The 21233-nt window shown below is 43.7% G+C and overlaps 1 protein-coding gene across 1 annotated transcript in view; it reads left to right on the plus strand.

Annotated features, from left to right (window-relative positions):
• Window positions 1-4825: 4825 nt before the first annotated feature.
• Window positions 4826-21233, plus strand: part of PNSB1 (NDH-dependent cyclic electron flow 1) — a 53444-nt gene continuing 37036 nt past the window's right edge. The window contains exons 1-4 of the mRNA XM_087396561.1: window positions 4826-5485; window positions 5634-5824; window positions 6154-6411; window positions 7178-7277. Coding sequence (XP_087252687.1) covers window positions 4904-5485; window positions 5634-5824; window positions 6154-6411; window positions 7178-7277 — 1131 coding nt within the window. The 5' untranslated portion in view covers window positions 4826-4903. The remainder of the gene's footprint in view (window positions 5486-5633; window positions 5825-6153; window positions 6412-7177; window positions 7278-21233) is intronic.

A 21233-nucleotide genomic window follows, 5' to 3' on the forward strand; every position in this document is an offset into this window, starting at 1 on the left:
TACAAAGGAGAGTCTTTCCTCTTGCCTCATTTAATGGGCAAGGGCAGTGTCTACTCCAAAAATACAAGGAGAGTGTAAGTGCATATTTTTTTCATAAAATGCAAAAAGAAATGAGGATATTAGCACAATTGGAGTCGATTTGTGGCAATATTTTTCCTCTCTTCTTTCCACACTTTGTTGTGCTTTTTGTTTGCAACTCCATCAGAGCAATGGTTGCTACATAGTTGCATAGTTTTTATACTTTGTTTGTAAGAATTTTGGTACCCTTTTGTCACTTGCAAAATGAAAAAGGCATTAAAATAAAAGCTAGTCAATTGTATGGTTGACCAAGAAATTTAACCTTAGAAGGTAACTCAAGGGGGTCAAACTAGGACCTTGCAAAGAACTTTGGCGTGACTCTCGAAAGCATGTCCTACACAAACAAATTCAAAGAGTGAAAATTACACAACTACCAAGTACACCTTTCAAACCATACTTATGAAATACCATCTTGTACATGCCTAAGATAGAAAGTCATTGACCTTATAATCTAGGAAAGAATAAATCTATATAGCCAATGTAACTCTCTCCAAGTATTATATTAAGGGAGGTATTGAAAGAATCATGGTTTGTAGAATACTCCCTGGAGGTTATGGGTGATTGTGCACATGTTCTCATCAAAAGGGGCACAGGAATTAAAAATGGTTCTCATAAATGGTCTCACATGGATCTTGTTAATGTACTATGTGGTGAAGGATACAAATAAATGTGTGGATATGGATGTGCAGAATTGTAGGCTGTATGACCCTAATGGGTGGAACTCTTGGATCTCTTTGAGGGGGCCCAAGAGAGTCTTTTGTATGGATTGAAATGCAATAAGATCAAACCTTTTGTGTAGACCAGTCTCATAATATCTTTGTGGTCTATCCTCTCCTCCATGCCCATGTTTTCTATTTCTCAAGTGTGTTGCTCTCTACAAGTCTCCACTCTCTAGCTGAAAATGTGATAAGGGGGAGAGGAAGTGGGAATGTTAGAGGGGGATGGGAGGGGGAGAAGACACTGGAATTTAGAGAAGATGGGATGGGGAAGCAAGTAGGGAATTTAGGAGGAGTAAAAGGGAATTTAGAAGTTGAATTTTAGAGGCGTACTGGGAAAGGCAAAGGGATGGGAGGAGGAATTTTAGAGGGGTATATAGAAAGGGAAAGGGATGGGAGGGAAAGGAAATTTTAGAGCAAGATAGGGGGAGGGAAAGGGAGACAGAAAGGGTAAGGGAGGGGGAAATTAAGAAGGGGAGAGGGAAAGAAGGGAGGGAAAGGGAGAGAGGAAGGGTAAGGGAGAGGTAATTTAAGAACGGGAGAGGGCAAAACTAATAGTGAAAAGGATAATGGGAAAAAGCTAAGAGTTGGGTTGTTGAGTGATGGCCTTATGATTGAGATTTCTTGAGATTTGGGAGACATCCAAGGATGACACACCTAATGAGGTGGAAGACACTGATCCCCTTCAACCAATCGACATCATTTGAAATGACATGCAATGGGAGTAGGTCAAGAAGATATCTGAAGACATTTTTAATCGTTCTCGAGATTCACCCTACATCTAGAGGAGCAAGCCCTAAAGAAAGGCTCAAGAGAAGTTGAGGTAGTTCGTCACTTCTTGGGCATAATAAACAAGAAACGAAATAATTTGTAGAAGCTAGCTTCTAAGGAGGTTTGGAATAGAAAGAATTTGAAGGTTGAAGATGGACATACCCAAGGAGATAGTGGATAGTAGAAAGAGAAGGCTACCAAGGAATGGTTCCATGCACAACTTGCATGGCTACCCCTCTTTTGCTAAGGTAGTTTAAGGAGGACAATAAGCTTTTTCAAGGGCCCCTTAAGCCAAAAGCAGCAACATGAAATGCCCTCCTCCCCATCACCACAAATTGGTTTTTCCACTCCAAAAAGGAAGACACTACTTTAGGAGGACCATGATCTAATGAATCAATTACCAACAAGTAAGTGCCCTTCCATTAAGGTTCGTACATGATTAAGGTGATGGCTCAAAAAAATGAATTTTAGACCAAGTTTTATTTATTTGCAAGAGTTAAAGGTAGGAGGGGATAAACTACAATGGAAGTTACAGCGGGTTTACTAGGACATAAAGTGGTTCTTTACCTCTTACTGGGAGGGCAAAGGAGTGTCAATGATTAGTATAATCTCAAAATTGGTGAATATTCAATCTTTACACCTCATGGAAGGATAGAGGAGGGTCAGCACCTAGTGTAAAGTTGGAATAGTATGGCTTGGGGTAGAATTTAGACACACTTACTTAATGAGATCTTCTCTATCTATGCTCCAAATGTAGTTAGAAAGTAGAACTTATTGTGGGATTCCTGCCATTTTTGGGGGTCAATGATAATTATGGGAGACTTCAACATGGTTGAAAGTAGGTCAAACAAGCAGAAGGGTTTGGAAAGCGTGAGTGAGCTTACAACTTGGCAGTCATATGGAGGCACGGAATTGATTGACATCTTTGAAGATACCTTATTTACTTGGAGCAACAATCAAATAGGTGAGAATCACAAAAGATCAGGATTGATAGGATTTACATGTCCAAAATAATAAGTGATGAATCCCTATTGTGCAAGTATAGCTCCTTATTGTCTCTTCCTTGCTTTGGCCATTACTATCTTGATGACAATCAATAGAGGTCTTGTTAAGAGTTGTAAACCTTCTTTTAAGGCCAATCCATTTTTCTTTCAAATTTCATATGTTTAACATAAGTTTAAGGGTTTTTGGAACGATGCATTTGGGGATTCAACTTCAACAATTGATAAATGGGCTAGAGTAGTGGGGAGAATAAAAATCTTATTGAAAGCTATTAAGAAAAGGGCTACAGTAGCTCTAAAATATTTGCTTGGTATGATGTGGAATGTGATTTTGCTATCTACCTCGATGAATTCCCGTGGAGTTCCTATGCGCCTTGTGGTAGGGCAAACAAGTTGTACAAACATATAAGTTAAAAAGGTGATTCAATTCATCAAACACAAAACCAATCAAGGTCTTCAAATTACAAGCACCACATATCAATAGCTATAACAAAGCAAAATCAAACATGGTTGCATACTGCATAGGGAAAATGAATTGACAACCACATAATCTAAAAGGGATATTCATTTCAACGGGCAAAAAACCAATTAAGATCTTCACGTTACAAGTACAACAAGCACAAGATGAACTTGATTGATATCTAATTATGATAATTAAAAGTCAAACATGGCTAGCATGTCACCACTTTGAAAGATAAGCCACTTTTGTTGGGTCTGTTTATAAAAATAAAGCAAAAAAAAAATCCCAGAATGTTGACATCAAAACTTTGCAGGTATTGTTTATAAAACCTTGAAGGAAAATTAACGCCTATTTACCTTTGAATTTTCAATTATAGTTTTTTTAAAAAGGTAGTGGCTTTGTAGTCAGTGTGAGAGCATGCAAATAACTATAAAACCTTGGCAAAGCCTAATGAATCTTGTGAGTCCTCAAAGCGTTTCTTTTTTATTATTTCTTACTAAAGAATCGATAGTGTCTAAACACCCGTAAAACCCACAAGTTGGAGCCAAGTGGTTTCATGCATACATGCATCCTTGTTTTATGACTCAAGGGTTATGGTATGATTGGTTTCCTTTGGAGATTCTTGAAAGTATGTTTGTAGCCATCTTGGATTGAAACCTTTGGTTAGGCCTACTTATTTGGTTAAGTACTAGGGTTTGCATTTTTCAACGATTGTGACAAAGGCTTCCTTGTTGCTGCAAAGGGGTAAGTTTGAGGCTTGCATGGCCCTATTTAGTCAAACCCCTCTCCTCTGTCTTGCTCTCTCTTGCTTAATTGCCTGCTTCATGAAGTCGGCACGTAAGTAAGAGAGATGATCAAAAGTTTGAATTCAAGTTTGTGCTACTATCCACTTTTGTAACAGTTGTCTTGACCAACTTCTTACTTGTTTACTTAGTTTCTCTATCTAGGTGTTTCTTGCTATTTGTAGATGGTGAGGATAAGTGAACATTGAGTTTTTGTGACGTGTTCCTCCTTTTATTATTATTATTGGTTACTTGGATGGCCTTTTGGATTTACTTTATATCTATGTCTCGTGGAGAAGAACACACTTATTGTGTGGATGTTTTACTTGCTTATCTTGTAAAGGATGCATATCCATATATTGTGTATGACTTTTTACCTGCTCATCTATAGAAAGCATGCATACTCGATAACTTTATATACTCCATGTCTTCTCGTTACTTTGTATCATCTTGGCCCTGATGATTTGAGGGGTATTTCGTCTCACTGCCGAGTGCATTCATTTTTTGTTCCTTGCTTATCGAGCCACCTAGGCCACCCGGTGTACATATTGGTTCACTCAAACTTGTTTGTCTCCTTCCCTCAATGACATGAGAGGGTGGGAATGTTAATACGGCAATAGTAGTTTGACTTGTTGGATGGCTTGCTCACTCTGGTTGTCTCAGCATCATTTACATCTTTCATTAACCACTATGGCTCATTCTTTTGCTCATAGTTTCTAGTTTTTCCTCAACCCCAATGAGACAAGGTGAATTGAGGTCACTTGAGAGGATGTGTCGTGTGGCTCATGTAAACCTAGCCTTATCCTGGACAAGATTTGTAGGCCGCTCCTCGTGCTAGCCAAACTATGTGCAAATGCCATGATCCAGGTTGCATACTGGCTGTTGCACGAGTAGGCGGGGTGTTGGGCATTTGCCAGGCAAAGATGTGCGACCGGGGTGAGCATGTGAACGCAGCCTTATCCAGGACAAGGTTTGTAGGCCGCTCCTTGTGTCTATGCCACAACACTCTTGGCAAAATTTGCAAGCTGGCGTGACAACAGGTTAGGATGGCGAGTCATCATCTTCATCATCTTGCTCTTAACAAAGCTTTTGGCTATGGCTGCCCACTCCATCCTTCATCTCCCCTTCCATCGCCATAGCTTCCCATTTCCTTTCCCTGCTGATGATCTTGGCCTTCTCCGACCTTCTCCCCTCCTCCTCCCTCACCATGCCTCTCCTCGCTCCTCCCCCCTTTGCCACGCCCAGAAGAAGAATAAGCAGAAATTCCTCGACTTCTTCGATTGGGGCGAAGACCCCAAGATGGAGTACGGCGACATGTACGGTGACGGCGGATTGCAGGAACCGGAACAGCCTCGGTTCCCCATCGGTGAAGATGGCTTTATGGACTTCCCCGCACAGCACAATGCCGAGCTTGCTTCTCTCCCCCTGCTTGTCAGGGGAGACGTTCGCCGGTGTTGTTGCTTCGTAGCTGGTGGTGTATACGAAAACTTGCTGTTTTTCCCAGTCATTCAGCTGCTGAAAGAAAGATACCCGGGTGTGATGATCGATGTTGTTTCCACTCCGAGGGGCAAGCAAGCTTACGAAATGAACAAATATATCAAGCGTGCTTGGGTTTACGATCTCGATGCACACTTCGTCGTTCCGGCAGATTACACGGAATTCTACGGGAAAATTAAGGTGCATGTTAGTGACGGAAATCCGCAAATGATGAAACATACTTGGGTGCTGGGGCATTCCCTGCAATGCGCAATTTCATTTTTGAGCAGTTTTTAGGCTAAGTGCACGAGTCGTAACCATGGCTTACCTTTTTGGCGTTTTCTGACAGAATGAATACTACGACATGATAGTGTCGACGAGGCTTGGTGGTTTGGGACATTCCATAACTATGTTCATAACCGATGCTCGGGATAGGATTGGCTACGTATATCCTAACGTAAATGCAGCTGGATCAGGACTCTTTCTGACTGAAGCTCTGAAAGCTCCACGCTTGAATCTAGCGGAGGGTGGATATAACATGTACGTATATGCATGCACAGGGATATCTGAGCTTGCCTGTTCCTATAGTTTTTTTTTCTCTGCCATTTGCATATATGTATTCATGAGTAGCGAATTTCGTCCACGTATTATATACAGTGAGAGGTTCTTATCACAATCATTGAACTTGCGAGTTCGCAGCATTTCCAGAGTACCTGCAATTAATTCAGAGAGAGCAATTTTTTGCAGCAGTTGTAACTATTCTCCTTGAAAAAATGGACGTTCTGGATAATATTCAATGATTGGCTCAGAGCTTTCACCGTTCAGACTGATGCTCTAATGAGCCGTTTTTGATTCTTCTTGCATTGCAGGTATGCAGAACTTATAGAGGTATTCACAAGGCCTAAGAAGAATGTACCCTTGATGACAGTGCGGCCACTTGAAATAGCGATAGCTAGAAAGCTGAAGGATTATGTGCAGAAGAAGTACATGCAAGAAGGAGTATCCAAAGGGGAATTTCTGGTGTTCCATGGAATCGAATCAATTTCTAAGGCTTCCATGAAATCAAATGGGGATCCTGATTGCCTTCTTCCTCTCACAATATGGTCTGAGCTGGCTCATGCTGCCAGGTATTATTATTACTCTCTCTCTCTCTCTCTCTCTCCCCCCGCATTTCTTCTTCTAATTTTCTGTTCGTTTCTTCCTTTTTGCTTTCAAAGTTTGGTTGCGATTTCAGAGCTTAGTAAGCACTGGGTTTGCCCAAGAGATTCCGGAATCTTTCAAAACCCAGATGGCAGCTTATGCTTGGGAGAACATAAGCATAGTTTTGCTTACTAAGTTCTTTTTCCTCTTCTTTTTTTTTCTCATAAAAAAAAAATCCTTTGTTCTTTTGCTTGTTCTTAAAAAATGGAATTTGTAAGATTGGATATATTCTAGATACGGTTTAAAGCTCTCACTAAAATGACCGTGTAGCTTTTTGTAATTTCATGCCACAAGTCGTAGAACCTTCTTCCATCGCGTTCAAGATTCAATTTGTGACCCAATGATTGAGACGTCTGCAGCTAAGTTTCCTACTTTTATCTACCTACAGAGGACAAGGTTCCCTTTATAATATCTCATTAAACCTTCAAATTTGTAACCAATGGATTGAAAGGTTGCAGCTAAGCTTCTTACGTGTCTTATTAAATCAAAAGCTGGAGTGTATTGGCGTACTTTAATTGTCTGATATCAATTTTCTTATGTATTATTTCCTTGCCTGCATCTTTATCTTATTATAATATGTGTATATGTTAATTGACCATGGTATATATAATTCTCATTATATTATGGATATCTAATTGTGGTTGTCTAGTATGTGCTTTTGCAGTAACTTACGATTTTGGTTGCTACATGCAGCTCAAAGGTGGTTTTTGTCATCCCGTATCAGCCTGACAGGGGACGGGTAAGAGAAGCTGTTGCAGATGCAAATACAGTATTTATCACTACTCCTGGCCAGGTTAGACTTTTTTTACTACTCGACCTGTCACCTTTCACAGTATCTGCTGTCTCTTATGTATGGCTATTTAAAGGATGTTATTTCCATGTCTCATATCCTCATGCCATGGTACTACTGTTGGAGCAATCTATAACGATGATGAAACAGCAGTTGGCTTTAGGGCATAAGTAGCACTATAGAGTAGCTCTAGCAAATATCAAGCTAGGCTAGTACGGGGATATTAAGGCAGGTTGACAGGCCTAGTCTGTAGTTGAAGTGGGGCCAGCCAATTTCACCACAATAACTGAAAACCAGGCTTGTCAGCTGGTATAAAAAGGCAGGCTTGTTCTGGATTAATTGTCACTTTGGCAGTGGAGTCATGTGGCTTGCAAGATCCCGTTCTCAAAGTTCTGCTCTCATGTGGTTCTTCTCTCGCTTTTTTAGAGTGGTTTCAATTCATCTGAATCAAATACACTCTGTTCTCTCAAGGCAACTTCCACACGCTTGCAGGAGTTACAGGCAGAGTGAACTGGTTTTAGAAGTTGACTATTCTTTCGAGTAAAAGTGCTCAGAGGTCTCATTCAATTCAGTTAAATGCAGAGACTTTATGAGTGGATGGCATGTTTAGTCAAACATCAGATGTCCTAAGCTTTTTATGAGAATCTTCTTGGTCTATGTGGTTTCTACATGAGTTAATTGCTGGAGACATAATACCCTGGCTCTTTCATGGCCAGGAATGTTCTTTTTCTCTTCAATCACCACAAAGATGGCTTATCTACCCAACTGTGGAGCTGGTCCATGCTTTCACCCAAGCTGGAAGTTAGGTGTCATGGAGGGTAGGGCTGGTCCCAAAGCACACCCTGATTCACATGAAGCAATTCTCAAGTGCTGTTAGAGTCATGTTCAAGCTCATTGATCATTAACATACAGAAGGAAACCGTTTTTTGCTATATAACATCATCACCTTGCGATAGGAAGGCACTAAAAGCAAACTCTGACCGACTTTCCCACTTTGCATCCATCCTTATGTTCTCAACCAGCTACGTCCAGTAAGTCAAACTCATATCTAACCTTACCAAAAGCCTCCTCATAGCCCCAGCTAGATACAAGCTAACTTAGCCGGCTTGGGACATAACATACTTCCCTCTTTTTTGAGAACAATTATGTCCATGAAGCTGAGTAATTTTATTTATAGACTATGATGCTCGTACTAAAGTGACACTGCACTATGTTGTGTTTTTAGAGGATGAGTTTGGGAATATTCCTGGATTCATCTTGTTGGAAAGGTCACCTCCCCATCTGTAAGCCCCCATATGAGGAGAGCATGGGGGAGGTAGACCAGGGGATATTGGGGCTGCCACATGGGCAGCACACAGAAAGGGCAGGGGCTGCCACATGGGCAGCACAGTCTGCCATGTGGGCAGCTGTCAAAGCAGGAATCCATGGGCCTGCAAAAGAGGCGCACAGGTAGCGGCATAGGCAGGCTGGAAGCGCCTGCATGGCGGGCTGTCTGGCAGAAGAGATGGTGCAGAAGGGCGGGGCAGACCAGCAGATTAGGTTGGCCACATGGAGGCCAGGTGGAGCAGCAAATGGGGCTGCTAGTGGGCAGTGGCATGCCTTATATAGGGCTGGGCCCTTGCCTTAATTGGAGGGCCAAAGGCCCCGGTTTTAGAGCCCTTAAAGGGCTGGACCAGCAGCAGACTGATCGGCCAGTATGAAGCTGACTGGTCGGTTTTTATGACAGGCCTCTGGGCCTATAAAAGGAGGGCCTCCAGCCCTCATAAATCATCACTTGGAGCAGGAGTTCAGGGAGCAGAAGGAGCAGCAGATCAGCCACCTGTGGGCCTCTATCCAGAAGGAGACAAGTGGCCTGTAGAGCTGCAGACCTAGCTCAGAGTGCTGCCCACCTAGGCTGGTGCAAAGACAGCAAGGTGGAAGGGATCTAGACGGAAAGTCTACTTACGCTTGAGGTGGAGCACGCGGGCTTGAGTCTAGCGATAGCCAGCAGATAGGAGAAGTACCTTGTGGTAAGATCAGAGGACCACACCATTGGTGGGACTCGAGATACATCTCTTTTGTATTGTGTCCATAGTTTTGGACGGAAATATATTATTTTGGTGGTTTCTCTATTTGGCTGGTTTATTGTCTATTGATGAGTCTGCACATCTATTTTATGCACATAAGTTAAGAAGTTTGTGATTCCACATCCCACACCACACTGTGTGAGCTCTTGGGCATTACTATCAGTCTTCCGCTGTGCGTACCCTCTGTTGGGTAATTTCTAACATGGTATCAGAGTAGGAGGCTCACAGGTGTGGGAGCCTGAAGGCAAGGACCTTGCTGAAGGACGACCTTGATTCAGAAGCTCTTGGGAATCGACTTCCACCACTGGAGGATTGTGCCCTTGCGAGAAGGAGGGTGACCCAGGTTCGGTCAGGTGCGTTTAGAGTTCTGGTCTACTGAAATTGAGTTTGGTTGACTTTGCTGTGTGGTATAAATAGCAGAGATGTGAATCTCTACAGCCTCTTCAGCCTTTGCTCTCCCTTCCTCCTCCCCCTGTTTTCTCTCCTTCACTATCCCTAACTTTGGAGAGTCTGGGAAACTGGATGGGACTAACTACCCGATTTGGAAAGTGAAGATCCGGAGTCATTTAGTGGCTCGGAAGTTGTGGAAGCTGACCACGGGAGTGGAGGCGAAGTTGGAGGACATGGTGGACAGGAAAGGGGAGATAGTCATGGCAGTAAATAGAGAGGAGCTCAAAGCTTGGGAAGATAGAGATGCCCATGCCCTGGCATTAATCATAGGGACTACGGCGGACTCTATTCTTCCACATATCCAAATGGCCGAGACGTCAGTAGAGGCGTGGGTCACTTTAAAGGATCTGTACGAGACGGACAACACCTCCCGGATTTTGCTTCTTCAGCATCAACTCTACAATCTTGATATGGAAGAAGGAGATACGGTACATCGCCACTTGACGAAGGTCAAGCTGGTGAGGGATCAGCTGGTAGTAGTTGGTCAGAAGACAAACTCATGCCATTTGGCCTTGATGGTACTGAGGAGACTACCTCGAAGTTTCAAGAGCTTTGTTACGACTGTGATAGCATGACAGAGGACCAAACCTCTGACGTTTGAGGAGTTGGGTCCATTATTGCTACAGGAGGAAGCTCGGGAGAAGCTCTACAACGAGGACAAAGACGACAAGGCGATGCTGGCGAAGGATAACGTTGGCAAAGGAAAGGGCAAGCCTAACGATGGCAAGTCCAAGAAGAAGAACTCTGACGACGAGGAGACTTTGAAAAGGAAGTAGAAGAAGAAGTGCTTCTATTGTGATATGCCAGGACATTTTGCAAAGGACTGCAGAAAGAAAAAGGCAGATCGGAAAAACAAAAAGGAGTTCGACTTAGATTCAGAAGGAGAGGCCAAAGCAAATGTGGTAATTAAAGAATTGTTCCTGGTGACATCACCGAGTGTTACCGAGGTCATATATGTTGATCCATAAATCACAGTGAGGATGTCTGACATAGAGATGTGGGTCGACGAGGAGTCAGATGCGAAGGTGAAGGATAGCATGGAGCGCTTGGTACCTTCCAGGTGCGCGGCTGTTGACACTAACACGAGGGTGGATTCCATGGAGGGCCCTGGGGTCTCATGGTCAGATGGATGCTGTACTTCATAAGGGGACAGTAAAGGATTACACAGGTTCTTGGCCGGTGCCTCATTGAGGTACAAGGTTTGCTTCCAGAGCAAACATACAGGCAGTACAACAGTCTGGTATGTACTTGACTGCTCTTCATTTGTCTCAGGTGATACGAGATTGGAAGGAATTGGCCTTCTTCGAAGGCAGCTCGGACGCAGATTGCTAGAAGGTGATGGACAAAGAGTACTGAAGCCAGAAGAGTACCCGCTTGAGAACTCAGCGAGAGTTCATGGTCTAGGTAATGTGGAAATATTCACTAGTTGCAGACCTTGCTAAAGGAAGGACGGGTTGAAACAGACCCTCAGAGCATGGTGCCTGGAAGACTCCAGGTTGTTCACTCATTATGAGGGGGACAATTGGAAGATCGTGACGGCTGGATTGATCGAGTGATCGAGTTCAAAGGCAGGAACGTGATTGAAGGAGGTGGTGCCAGGAGGTGCTACCAGAGATGGACTTGTGTACCAGGATGGTGTGCGGAAGCAGAACCAGACCTGGTGGAGTAGGAGCCACTGGATGGAAAGCTAGAAAGAGAACATCGTCATCGACGTGTTGGCATTGGGCCGAGATGTGTCGGTGAGAGGGGGTGTTGGAAATGTCACCTCCCTATCTGTAAGCTCCCATATGAGGAGAGCATGGGGCAGGTAGACCAGGGGATATTGGGGCTGTCACATGGGCAGCACACAGAAAGGGCAGGGGCTGCCACATGGGCAGCACACAGTCTGCCATGTGGGCAGCTGTCAAAGCAGGAATCCATGGGCCTGCAAAAGAGGCGCATAGGTGGCGGCATAGGCAGGCTGGAAGCGCCTGCGTGGTGGGCTGTCTGGCAGAAGAGATGGTGCAGAAGGGCGGGGCAGACCAGCAGATTAGGTTGGCCACATGGAGGCCAGGTGGAGCAGCAAATGGGGCTGCTAGTGGGCAGTGGAGTGCCTTATATAGGGCTGGGCCCTTGCCTTAATTGGAGGGCCAAAGGCCCTAGAAGTTTGGGCCAAAGGGCCCCGGTTTTAGAGCCCTTAAAGGGCTGGACCAGCAGCAGACTGATCGGCCAGTATGAAGCTGACTGGTCGGTTTTTATGACAGGCCCCTGGGCCTATAAAATGAGGGCCTCCAGCCCTTATAAATCATCACTTGGAGCAGCAGTTCAGGGAGTAGAAGGAGCAGCAGATCAGCCACCTGTGGGCCTCTATCCAGAAGGAGACAAGTGGGCTGTAGAGCGGCAGACCTAGCTCAGAGTGCTGCCCACCTAGGCTGGTGCAAAGACAGCAAGGTGGAAGGGATCTAGACAGAAAGTCTACTTACACTCGAGGTGGAGCACGCGGGCTCGAGTCTAGAGATAGCCAGCATATAGGAGAAGTACCTTGTGGTAAGATCAGAGGACCACACCATTGGTGGGACTCGGGATCTCTCTGTTTTGTATTGTGTCCATAGTTTTGGACGGAAATATATTATTTTGGTGGTTTCTCTATCATGAGATTGAAACTGCACCATGTGTTCTTTTTTTAAAGGATGATTTTGGGTATGTTCTGATATATACGTACAGCCTCCCAAGTGGCATCTTCCCCAGGCTTACCCTTCCACTTGTTCAATACTCATTCATTTGATAACTCAATTCGAAATGAAGTATATCTTGAAAAGTCCTCAAGCTGAAATAACTCCCAAACAGGTCTGAATCTTCACTCTTGCTGGAAATTCTTGCTAATATGTTGCATTAGTTAACTTCTTTGTAATATGCATGTTCTTTTTATTGTAGGTTTTTTTGTACCTTTAGGGTACAGCCACTATAAGAAGCCTAGGTGTCTTAGATTGTTGGAGCAATGGAAGGAAGCTGGAATGCATGGAGGAGACAAGAAGTTGAAGGAACTGTGGTGTAAGAGCTGTCCAATGTAGTGCAACCTGCCCACATCTGACAATGATTTCTGCAAATCTGCCTTGAATCTGCAATTTCCTGCGTGCGGAGCCCAATTCATGCCATCCACATAAAGAATTAAAATAAAAAATTCTGATTCACTCTTCCGGACATGGAGAGCGGCCTCTGTAGGACTGTTTGAAATCCAAGGCATGTCAAATGTGAATGTATTTTGACATACCATTCGTGGGGTGCCTGTTTCAATCTCAAATTCTTGGCTGACATAGACCTCTTCATGTAGATCACCATGAAGGAAAGCTGGCTTTGTATCATGCTGGTGAATCTCCCAATGCCTATGTGATGCAATGACAATGACACCTCAAATGATCGAAGTGCGTGAAGTGGGAGCAAAGGTCTCCTCAAGCTCAATCCCATGTTGCTGTGCATAACCTTTCGCAACAAGGTGGGCTTGGAAGCCATTTAAAACACCTGCCATCAGCTTTTTGGCTTACCTTGTAAACCCATTTAGTGCCTATGGCACGCTTGCGTGCTGGCAAGTCACACAACTCCCATGTGTCATTTGCATGAATGGAGTCAAGTTTAGCTCTCATGGCATCAATCCATTCCCTGCTATCAAATGCTTCCTTATGGCATAAGGGTTCTTCATTGCAAGCGGTGGCAATCAATGCAACATCAAGTAAATTCCCATGCGATTGTTTGTGACCACCTCTAGTGTGGGCAGCCAAGGGATCAGCTTGCTTGCTGTTTCTGAGAGTCTCGACTGCTAGAAGTAGTGGGAGTTGTAGGAATCAAACACATCGGAGGCTTCTACTGATTGCTGTGTTTTACAGTCGTTCCCAATTTGATATGGATTGGCCAATGCAACCTTGGCTGTTGTGCAAGTCTGAATGTGGGGTATAACAATCCTCTTGCTATTTATAGCAATTGGAGCATATACTTGTGCATCTCGTTGCTCCCAACGTATCTATTCCGGTGTGGGAAGCTATGCAAGAGGCATTGCGGCAGTAGTGGTAGACGAACAAGAAGTGGCAGTAGTAGTGGTAGCACCACCTGTAGTGGCTGTGGTGGCAGCAGATGGATGTGCTGGAGAGACAGGTCTAGTCTTTGATCCAGAGACGATACCCCATAATTCATGGATACCCACAAGTGGCATACATGGCAGCGGGCTACCCTCCCACCCTTAAATGACACATGGCCCTTGGGACCTTCAGTGCATTGCAGTTTTTAACAAGCTTTCTATGTGAATTCATGTGATCAAACGGTTCTAGAAATTTCTCATTTTTATTCAAAATACAAAATTATACAATATTAACTTTGATGGTGAATCCCAAGAAAGCTTGTGAATAAAAGGATAAGAACAAAAATATGCTGTCGTGTCTCCTTCATGTCTCCTTCATAATAACTTCATGGCCGCCCGCATAAGAGAGCAGTGGATCATGAGATTGAGTTACTCCCAAGAGGTCATCCTATCTTTCGACAATCATATAGGTTTAGCCAAAAAGCGAGATAAGATAGCAAGATAGCTTCAAGAGTACCTCTAGATGGGTCGTATCCAGTCTAGCAAATTCTTCCCTTCAGGGTTATTCTTCCCAAGAGGTCATCCTATCTTTCGACACTCATATAGGTTTAGCCAAAAAGCGAGATAAGATAGCAAGATAGCTTCAAGAGTACCTCTATATGGGTCGGATTCAGCCTAGCAAATTCCCCTTCAGGGTTATTCTTCCCTTAATAGCCCTCCTTGTATTTCTTCATTAGCCACTAGTGTGAATAGGTGGCCAAGGATATTATGAAAAAGGGGGGAATGGAAAAAGGAAAACTCAGTCATAATTTAAATAGCCACCCTCCTAAAAGGCAGCCATCAATGGGAGTATTACCTGTTGAACCCATTGACTGCAAAGTTAGTTCCAAAGGTGTGTTAAATGGGGTGGTTCGTAATTAATCTTTAATCCCACTAGCCATAACAGGCAATCATGGAAGTCTGTGAGCAATACACAACTTAAGAAACTAAAATCCGGAATCTCATATAGCAATTGAAAATTAGAGAACTGTAGTAGAACTAGAAAAGGAAATGACTTGTGATAAAACTGGAAATAACAATAAGAGCAAAGGTAGTCAACACACTATTTGGGGACCAATGTGGGGGACACCACCTCATAGGAAACTTCTGATTCGTTGAGACACAACAAGCCACTTCCCAATAGTGAGTGCTATCTAGCAAAAACACCCTCCATTCTCTTACTTGGAATGCTGATGGGGCCAGGGGTAAACATGCTGCCCTCATATCAGCTAGCTCCTCCTCCACCCCATTGTGTCGTGGAGCTGACTCAAATGCATAGTGGTCTATGACATGCCTTTGTGCTCGGTTTGGCTCAGTAGTGTGTGGCATGATCCCCTCTTGCTGCTCTATGATTTGTTATAGTAGTGTCTCTCCAGAGCAAGGAGCATGGTTGGGGCAATGTGGCTTCTAAAACCTATACTCTTCTAATTTTTTGTTGGAGCCATCTTCTCTCTTAAGCGACAGCTTGCAACTGTATCATCTGTTTCCGTCTCTTGCAACAATCAGCATTTTTGTTGATAGTGCACTTGGATGTTCGCAAAGATACCATATAGGGGGCTCTCACCAAGAGAGGGGGAGCTCAAAATGACATGATGGCTCTAATTCTGAGACTCACTCGCTCGCATCGTATCGGCTCTCTCTGCAGATCCATGCTGCCCTCATATCAGCTAGCTCCTCCTCCACCCCATTGTGTTGTGGAGCTGACTCAAATGCATAGTAGTCTATGACATGCCTTTGTGCTCGGTCTGGCTCAGTAGCCTGTGGCATGGTCCCCTCTTGCTGCTCTATGATTTGTTACAGTAGTGTCTCTCCAGAGCAAGGAGCATGGTTGGGGCAATGTGGCTTCTAAAACCTATACTCTTCTAATTTTTTGTTGGAGCCATCTTCTCTCTTAAGTGACAGCTTGCAATTGTATCATCTGTTTCCGTCTCTTGCAACAATCAGCATTTTTGTTGATAGTGCACTTGGATGTTCGCAAAGATACCATATAGGGGGCTCTCACCAAGAGAGGGGGAGCTCAAAATGACATGATGGCCCTAATTCTGAGCCTACATTAAGCCTGAGCTGCCACTTTTAAAAAGCTACACCCCTAGAACTTTATAGTTTAAGTGCTCATAACTGACTTATCATGTACTGAAGGATTAGAAAGAATGAGAGCCAAAGAGTGTGAGAGCTAGAGAGAGTGAGAGAGTCAAGAGCTTGGAAGCTGTAGATGCTCAATAGAGTGTGTGAAAAAGTACAACTCAAAGTAGTGTAGATAAGGTTTTGTCATAGTGACAAAACCTTAGTAGTCACTAACCATAGTTAGTGAACTAACTGCAGTTAGGGGGAAAAACCTCTAAATGAGGGAAAAGTGCCCCTAACTAACTTATTATATTACATTGGTCACTGCTGAATTATAGATATAATTCCAACACCCCCCTGCAGTGCCAATGTCATGTACAAGGCTGATCAATCACCAAATGGATATAAGTTCAGGGCACTGCGAAATGCCTCAAACTTCTCACGTGGTAGTGCTTTGGTGAAGATATCTGCAACATTGTCATGTGTGGACACAAAGATCATACTGATCTCTCCTGCATGTAACTTCTCTCTGACGTAATGATAGTGAACCTCAATGTGCTTCGTGCGAGCATGAAACACTGGATTCTTTGCCACTGCAATGGCACTCTGACTATCAGTGAGAATTGGAGAAGGACCCTCCAAAGACAGATAAAGATCAGCAAATAAACGTCTCAGCCAGACACATTCCACTGTTGCTGTGAAAGCTGCCCTGTACTCAGCTTCACATGATGAGGTAGCCACTGTAGATTGTTTCTTGCTTAGCCATGAAATGCAAGATTTTCCCAAAAAGAAACAATTGCCACTAGTGGACTGCCTAGTGTCATAATCACCAGCCCAATCTGAATCACTGTAGGCATGCATCTGTAAGTCACCCCCCCTGGGAAATAGTAAGCCAAAAGACTTGGTGCCTTGCAAATAACGGAAGATGCGCTTAACTGCCTGCCAATGCATAGTTTTAGGGCTGTGCATATACCTGCTCACCTGAGATACTGCAAACTGAATATCAGGCCTAGTATTGCAGAGATATATGAGGCATCCAACAGCTTGACTGTAAAGTGTGGCATCAACTGATTCTCCTGCATCATGCATTGTAAGTTTCAGCCCTGGTTCCATAGGAGTAGATATGGGCTTACACTCTTGCATGTTAAATCTGTCCAAAAGTTTCTGAACATACTTGGACTGAGACATAACAGTGCCACGTCTCTCATGAGAGAACTGGATCCCCAAATAAAAATGAAGCAGCCCCAAATCTGACATATCAAAGTGGGTCTGCAAATCAGTTTTGAAATCTGCAATTTTGTCGTCATTGGACCCTGTGAGCAGTAAGTCATCAACATAAAGAAGGATGACTAATATTTCCCCCCCATCCATCTTGATGTAGAGGGTGCTCTCAGTAGGACTATTGTGCAGCCCCTTGCTGGTCAAAAAGGCATGTATTTTGGCATACCATGCACGAGGGGCCTGTTTCAGCCCATATAAAGCTTTATTAAGCTTGCAGACTTGAAGTGCATTTGCTGTAATTTCAAAACCCGGAGGTGGTTTGACATACACCTCTTCCAGCAAGTCCCCATTTAAGAAGGCTGTTTTGATGTCCAACTGATGAACATTCCACTCAAAATGTGCAGCCATTGCAATTATTGATCGGATGGTGGTCATCCGGGATGTAGGAGCAAAAGTCTCCTCATAATCTATGCCCTTTTTTTGAGCATAGCCTTTAGCAACCAGCCTGGCTTTATATCTGTCAATGGAGCCATCTGGCTTCCGTTTGACTTTAAATACCCATCGGGTTCCAATAGCATGTTTACCCGGTGGCAAGTCCACAACATCCCAAGTCTGATTTTTGGCAATGGACTGCAACTCATCGTGCATGGCATTCATCCAATGCACATTACCTTGTGCCTCTTCAAATGTGGCAGGCTCCTCTTCATCAAGGAGAGTACCTGCATATGCTGATTCCACTGAATTAGCACCTTCCATGTGCCTTGCTGCACTGCGAGTCCTGCCAGGTAACGGGGCATCAAGTTTACTCTCCCGGAGAGTCTGCAACAGCCAGTTTGGGACTGTTTTGGCTGCATGTATGTCTGCAATTTCTTGCTGTACAACTTGTTCCACTTCCTGTGGAGGAGGCATGACATCCCGTGGCGGAACTGAAGCATTTGAAGGTTGCTGTAAATTCTGATGTGGATCAGAAAAATCAGCAGGGGAACCCAATGCAATGGGTAGCAACCCTTGAAATACATCTTCTGAAGGTGAAGGCATTTGAAAATCAGCCTGAGTGTAAGCTGAATTTTCAGAAAATATCACATCTCTACTTACAATGATTTTGCGTGTAGCAGGATTGTAGAGACGATACCCCTTGCTTTCTGCACTGTATCCAACAAATATGCATTTGATGGCTTTATCTGACAATTTGTGCCTAAATTCAACTGGCACATGTGCATAGGCAAGGCATCCAAAGACTCGGAAGTGATCCACTGAAGGCTTCCTGTCATTCCAGACCTCAAAAGGTGTTTTTGTTTTTAAAGCCTTAGTGGGAGCCCTGTTCAAAATGTAATTGGCACACATCAAACCCTCTAACCAGAATTTATGAGGCATGTGTTTGCTTTTCAGCATACATCTGTCCATCTCCATGAGGGTTCTATTTTTCCTCTCAGCTTTGCCATTTTGCTGAGGGGTCAGCTTGACTGTGAGCTGATGCACAATACCCTTTTGTTTGAGGAAAGTATCAAATTCTGCAGATAGGTATTCCCCACCTCTATCTGTGCGTAATATTTGTATCTTGAGCCCGGTTTCATTTTCAACCATGGCTGAAAAGTGTTTAAACACTGTGAACACTTCAGATTTCTTTTTCAGCCCATAAACCCAAGTAAAATTGGAGTAGTCATCAATAAATGTGACAAAGTAGAGATGACCACCCAATGAAGGAGTCCTCATGGGACCACAGACATCACTGTGTATAAGCTGCAATTTTCGAACAGCTTTAACTGAACCATCCTTTTTGAAGGGAAATCTATGCATTTTACCTAAAATGCACCCTTCACAGGGATGTGGAGGAGGTATCTCCAGACGGGGCAATGCATCAACCATTGAAAATTTCTGAAGTGTCATCAAGCTGTTGTAATTCATGTGGCCATATCTGGCATGCCATAATTCTGCATTTTGCATGGCAACTGTAGGGGAAGAAATTGCCAAAGCATGAGCTGCTCTTTTCTGAAAAATATCAAGCTGAAAAAGCCCACGCAGCAGAGTACCAGATAACATTAAGGCATTGTTAGTTTCCCTGTCCCGGACAGCACATTTGTCATCCTCAAAGATGACCTGAAATCCATCTCTGTTAAGAGTGGACACTGAAAGGAGATTTTTGGTTATGCCAGGCACATATAAAACATCAGAAAGTCTGAAAATTGAGCCATCAATGGCAGTGAGCTCAACTTCTCCTGTGCCACGTACTGAATATGAGGAGTTATTGGCACAAGTGACTTTCTTACCAACAGGAGGTGGATGCAAGGAAGTAAAAAGAGACTTCCTCGAAGTGATGTGCTTGGATGCACCGCTGTCAAAATACCAGATGTTCAGTGTTTCATCAACACTGAAAGCAGATGCATCTGAAGAAGAGTCAAAACTGCAAGTCAAAAATGCATAAGTGTCATCACTGCATGAAGCTGTACTATCCCGAGCATCTGGAACAGCCAACCTAGAATCAGAAATGCAAGATAAAAAGGCATAATCTTGACCAACAAAGTTGGCTGCAGCATCCCCACTGTCAGATGCACAAGGGGCTGAATCTGAAACAGCCATTCCTGAGCTGTTTTTCTTTTCCTTTGCAATCCTTTTCCTGCATTCTGCTATGTGATGACCTGGCTTTTTGCAGTAGTGACAGAAACCCTTCTTTTTGGGCTTGCTAGCATCACTTTTAGCCTTTTGTGAAGGCTGTCCTGACCCACTGGAAGGCTGATTTGCTGCTGTTTTTGCCTGTCCCTTTGTTTTTGATTTGAATTTTGAGAGCATGGCTTGTTCACCTGCACGTGAAGCCAAATTTTTCCTGGTCTGCTCTTCCTGAAGCAGAAGTCCTATCAGCTCATGAAAAGAAAGAGGATTTGCACCCCCCCTCAATGATAAATTCAGCGAAGTATGAAAGCTGAGATAAGACTCAGGAAGAGAATTCAGAGTGGTTGTAATCATCTCTGAATCAGGAATAATTTCATCTATATTTAACAACTGCTCTCTGAGATCCTGTAGCTTAGTGAGGTGGGCTGACATGGAGTCACCCTCCTCCATATGTGTATTGGTCAACTCTCTTTTTAAAAAAGATACCCTGGCATCATTCCGTGCTGCATACATGCTTTCCAAAATATCCCACGCTGCCCTGGAGGTCTTACACGACCGGATATGCGGAATGATTGATCTTTTCACTGAAAGAGAGATGCAAGACAAAGCTAAGGCATCTCGTGAATCCCATCTCTTTTGTTCAGGAGTATTAACTGTAGCTGCACCAACAACTTGTCCTGCAGCTGCACCTTGTGCACGACCTCTTCCACCTCCTTGATGAGGAGGGGTAGCAGGTGCAATATCTGCTGGTCGGATTTCATCCCCATTGACATAATCCCATAAATTGCGAGAAATCAGAATATTACGTACCATGAAACTCCAGAGGGAGTAGTTGGTACCATCCAATTTGTCTTCCTGAGAAAGACCACCGAACTGAAAATCATTCTGATTTTGATGGGCCATATTTGAAAAAGGAATTGAAGCAGATACAAAGCTGAATTCCCTTACTGGGAATAAAATGCACAACTCCCAAACCACACCCAAGCACGGGCTGTATAAGCAACTTAGATTTCTGCACTTGAGCTGTCAGAAATCTGTCCAAGCATAGAACACTCTCCAAAATCTGCCAAAAGTGTTCCAAACACTCCAATAAAGGCAGTATATACTGAATACTCCAAAAAATGCTCTCCAAACACAAAAGCCCCAATTTGTAGCTAGAAATTGCAGCCAGAAAGGGGTAAAAATGTCAAAAGCCCCAAATCTGCAATTTTAAAACAAAAGCCCCAAATTTCAGATGAATCTGCAATTTTGCTCTTGTGATAGCTTCAAAATTGCCCAATGATTGCAATGGCTTCAATCTGCAAAATGCCCCAAATGTTCTTGCAGAATACTTAGCCAAACAATGGCTGTCTGCAAACTCAGCCTGCCAAAAATCAAAGATGACCAGCCAAGAGACACCTGCAAATCTTTTGTCCAGAACCAAGAAGAATTGCTGCTGTACTGTACTGAGATTCAGTACAGATT

Source organism: Dipteris shenzhenensis, chromosome 25 (assembly GCF_047967505.1).
Source record: "Dipteris shenzhenensis isolate YYH24624 ecotype China chromosome 25, Dip_SZ_1.0, whole genome shotgun sequence".
Taxonomy (NCBI): domain Eukaryota; kingdom Viridiplantae; phylum Streptophyta; class Polypodiopsida; order Gleicheniales; family Dipteridaceae; genus Dipteris; species Dipteris shenzhenensis.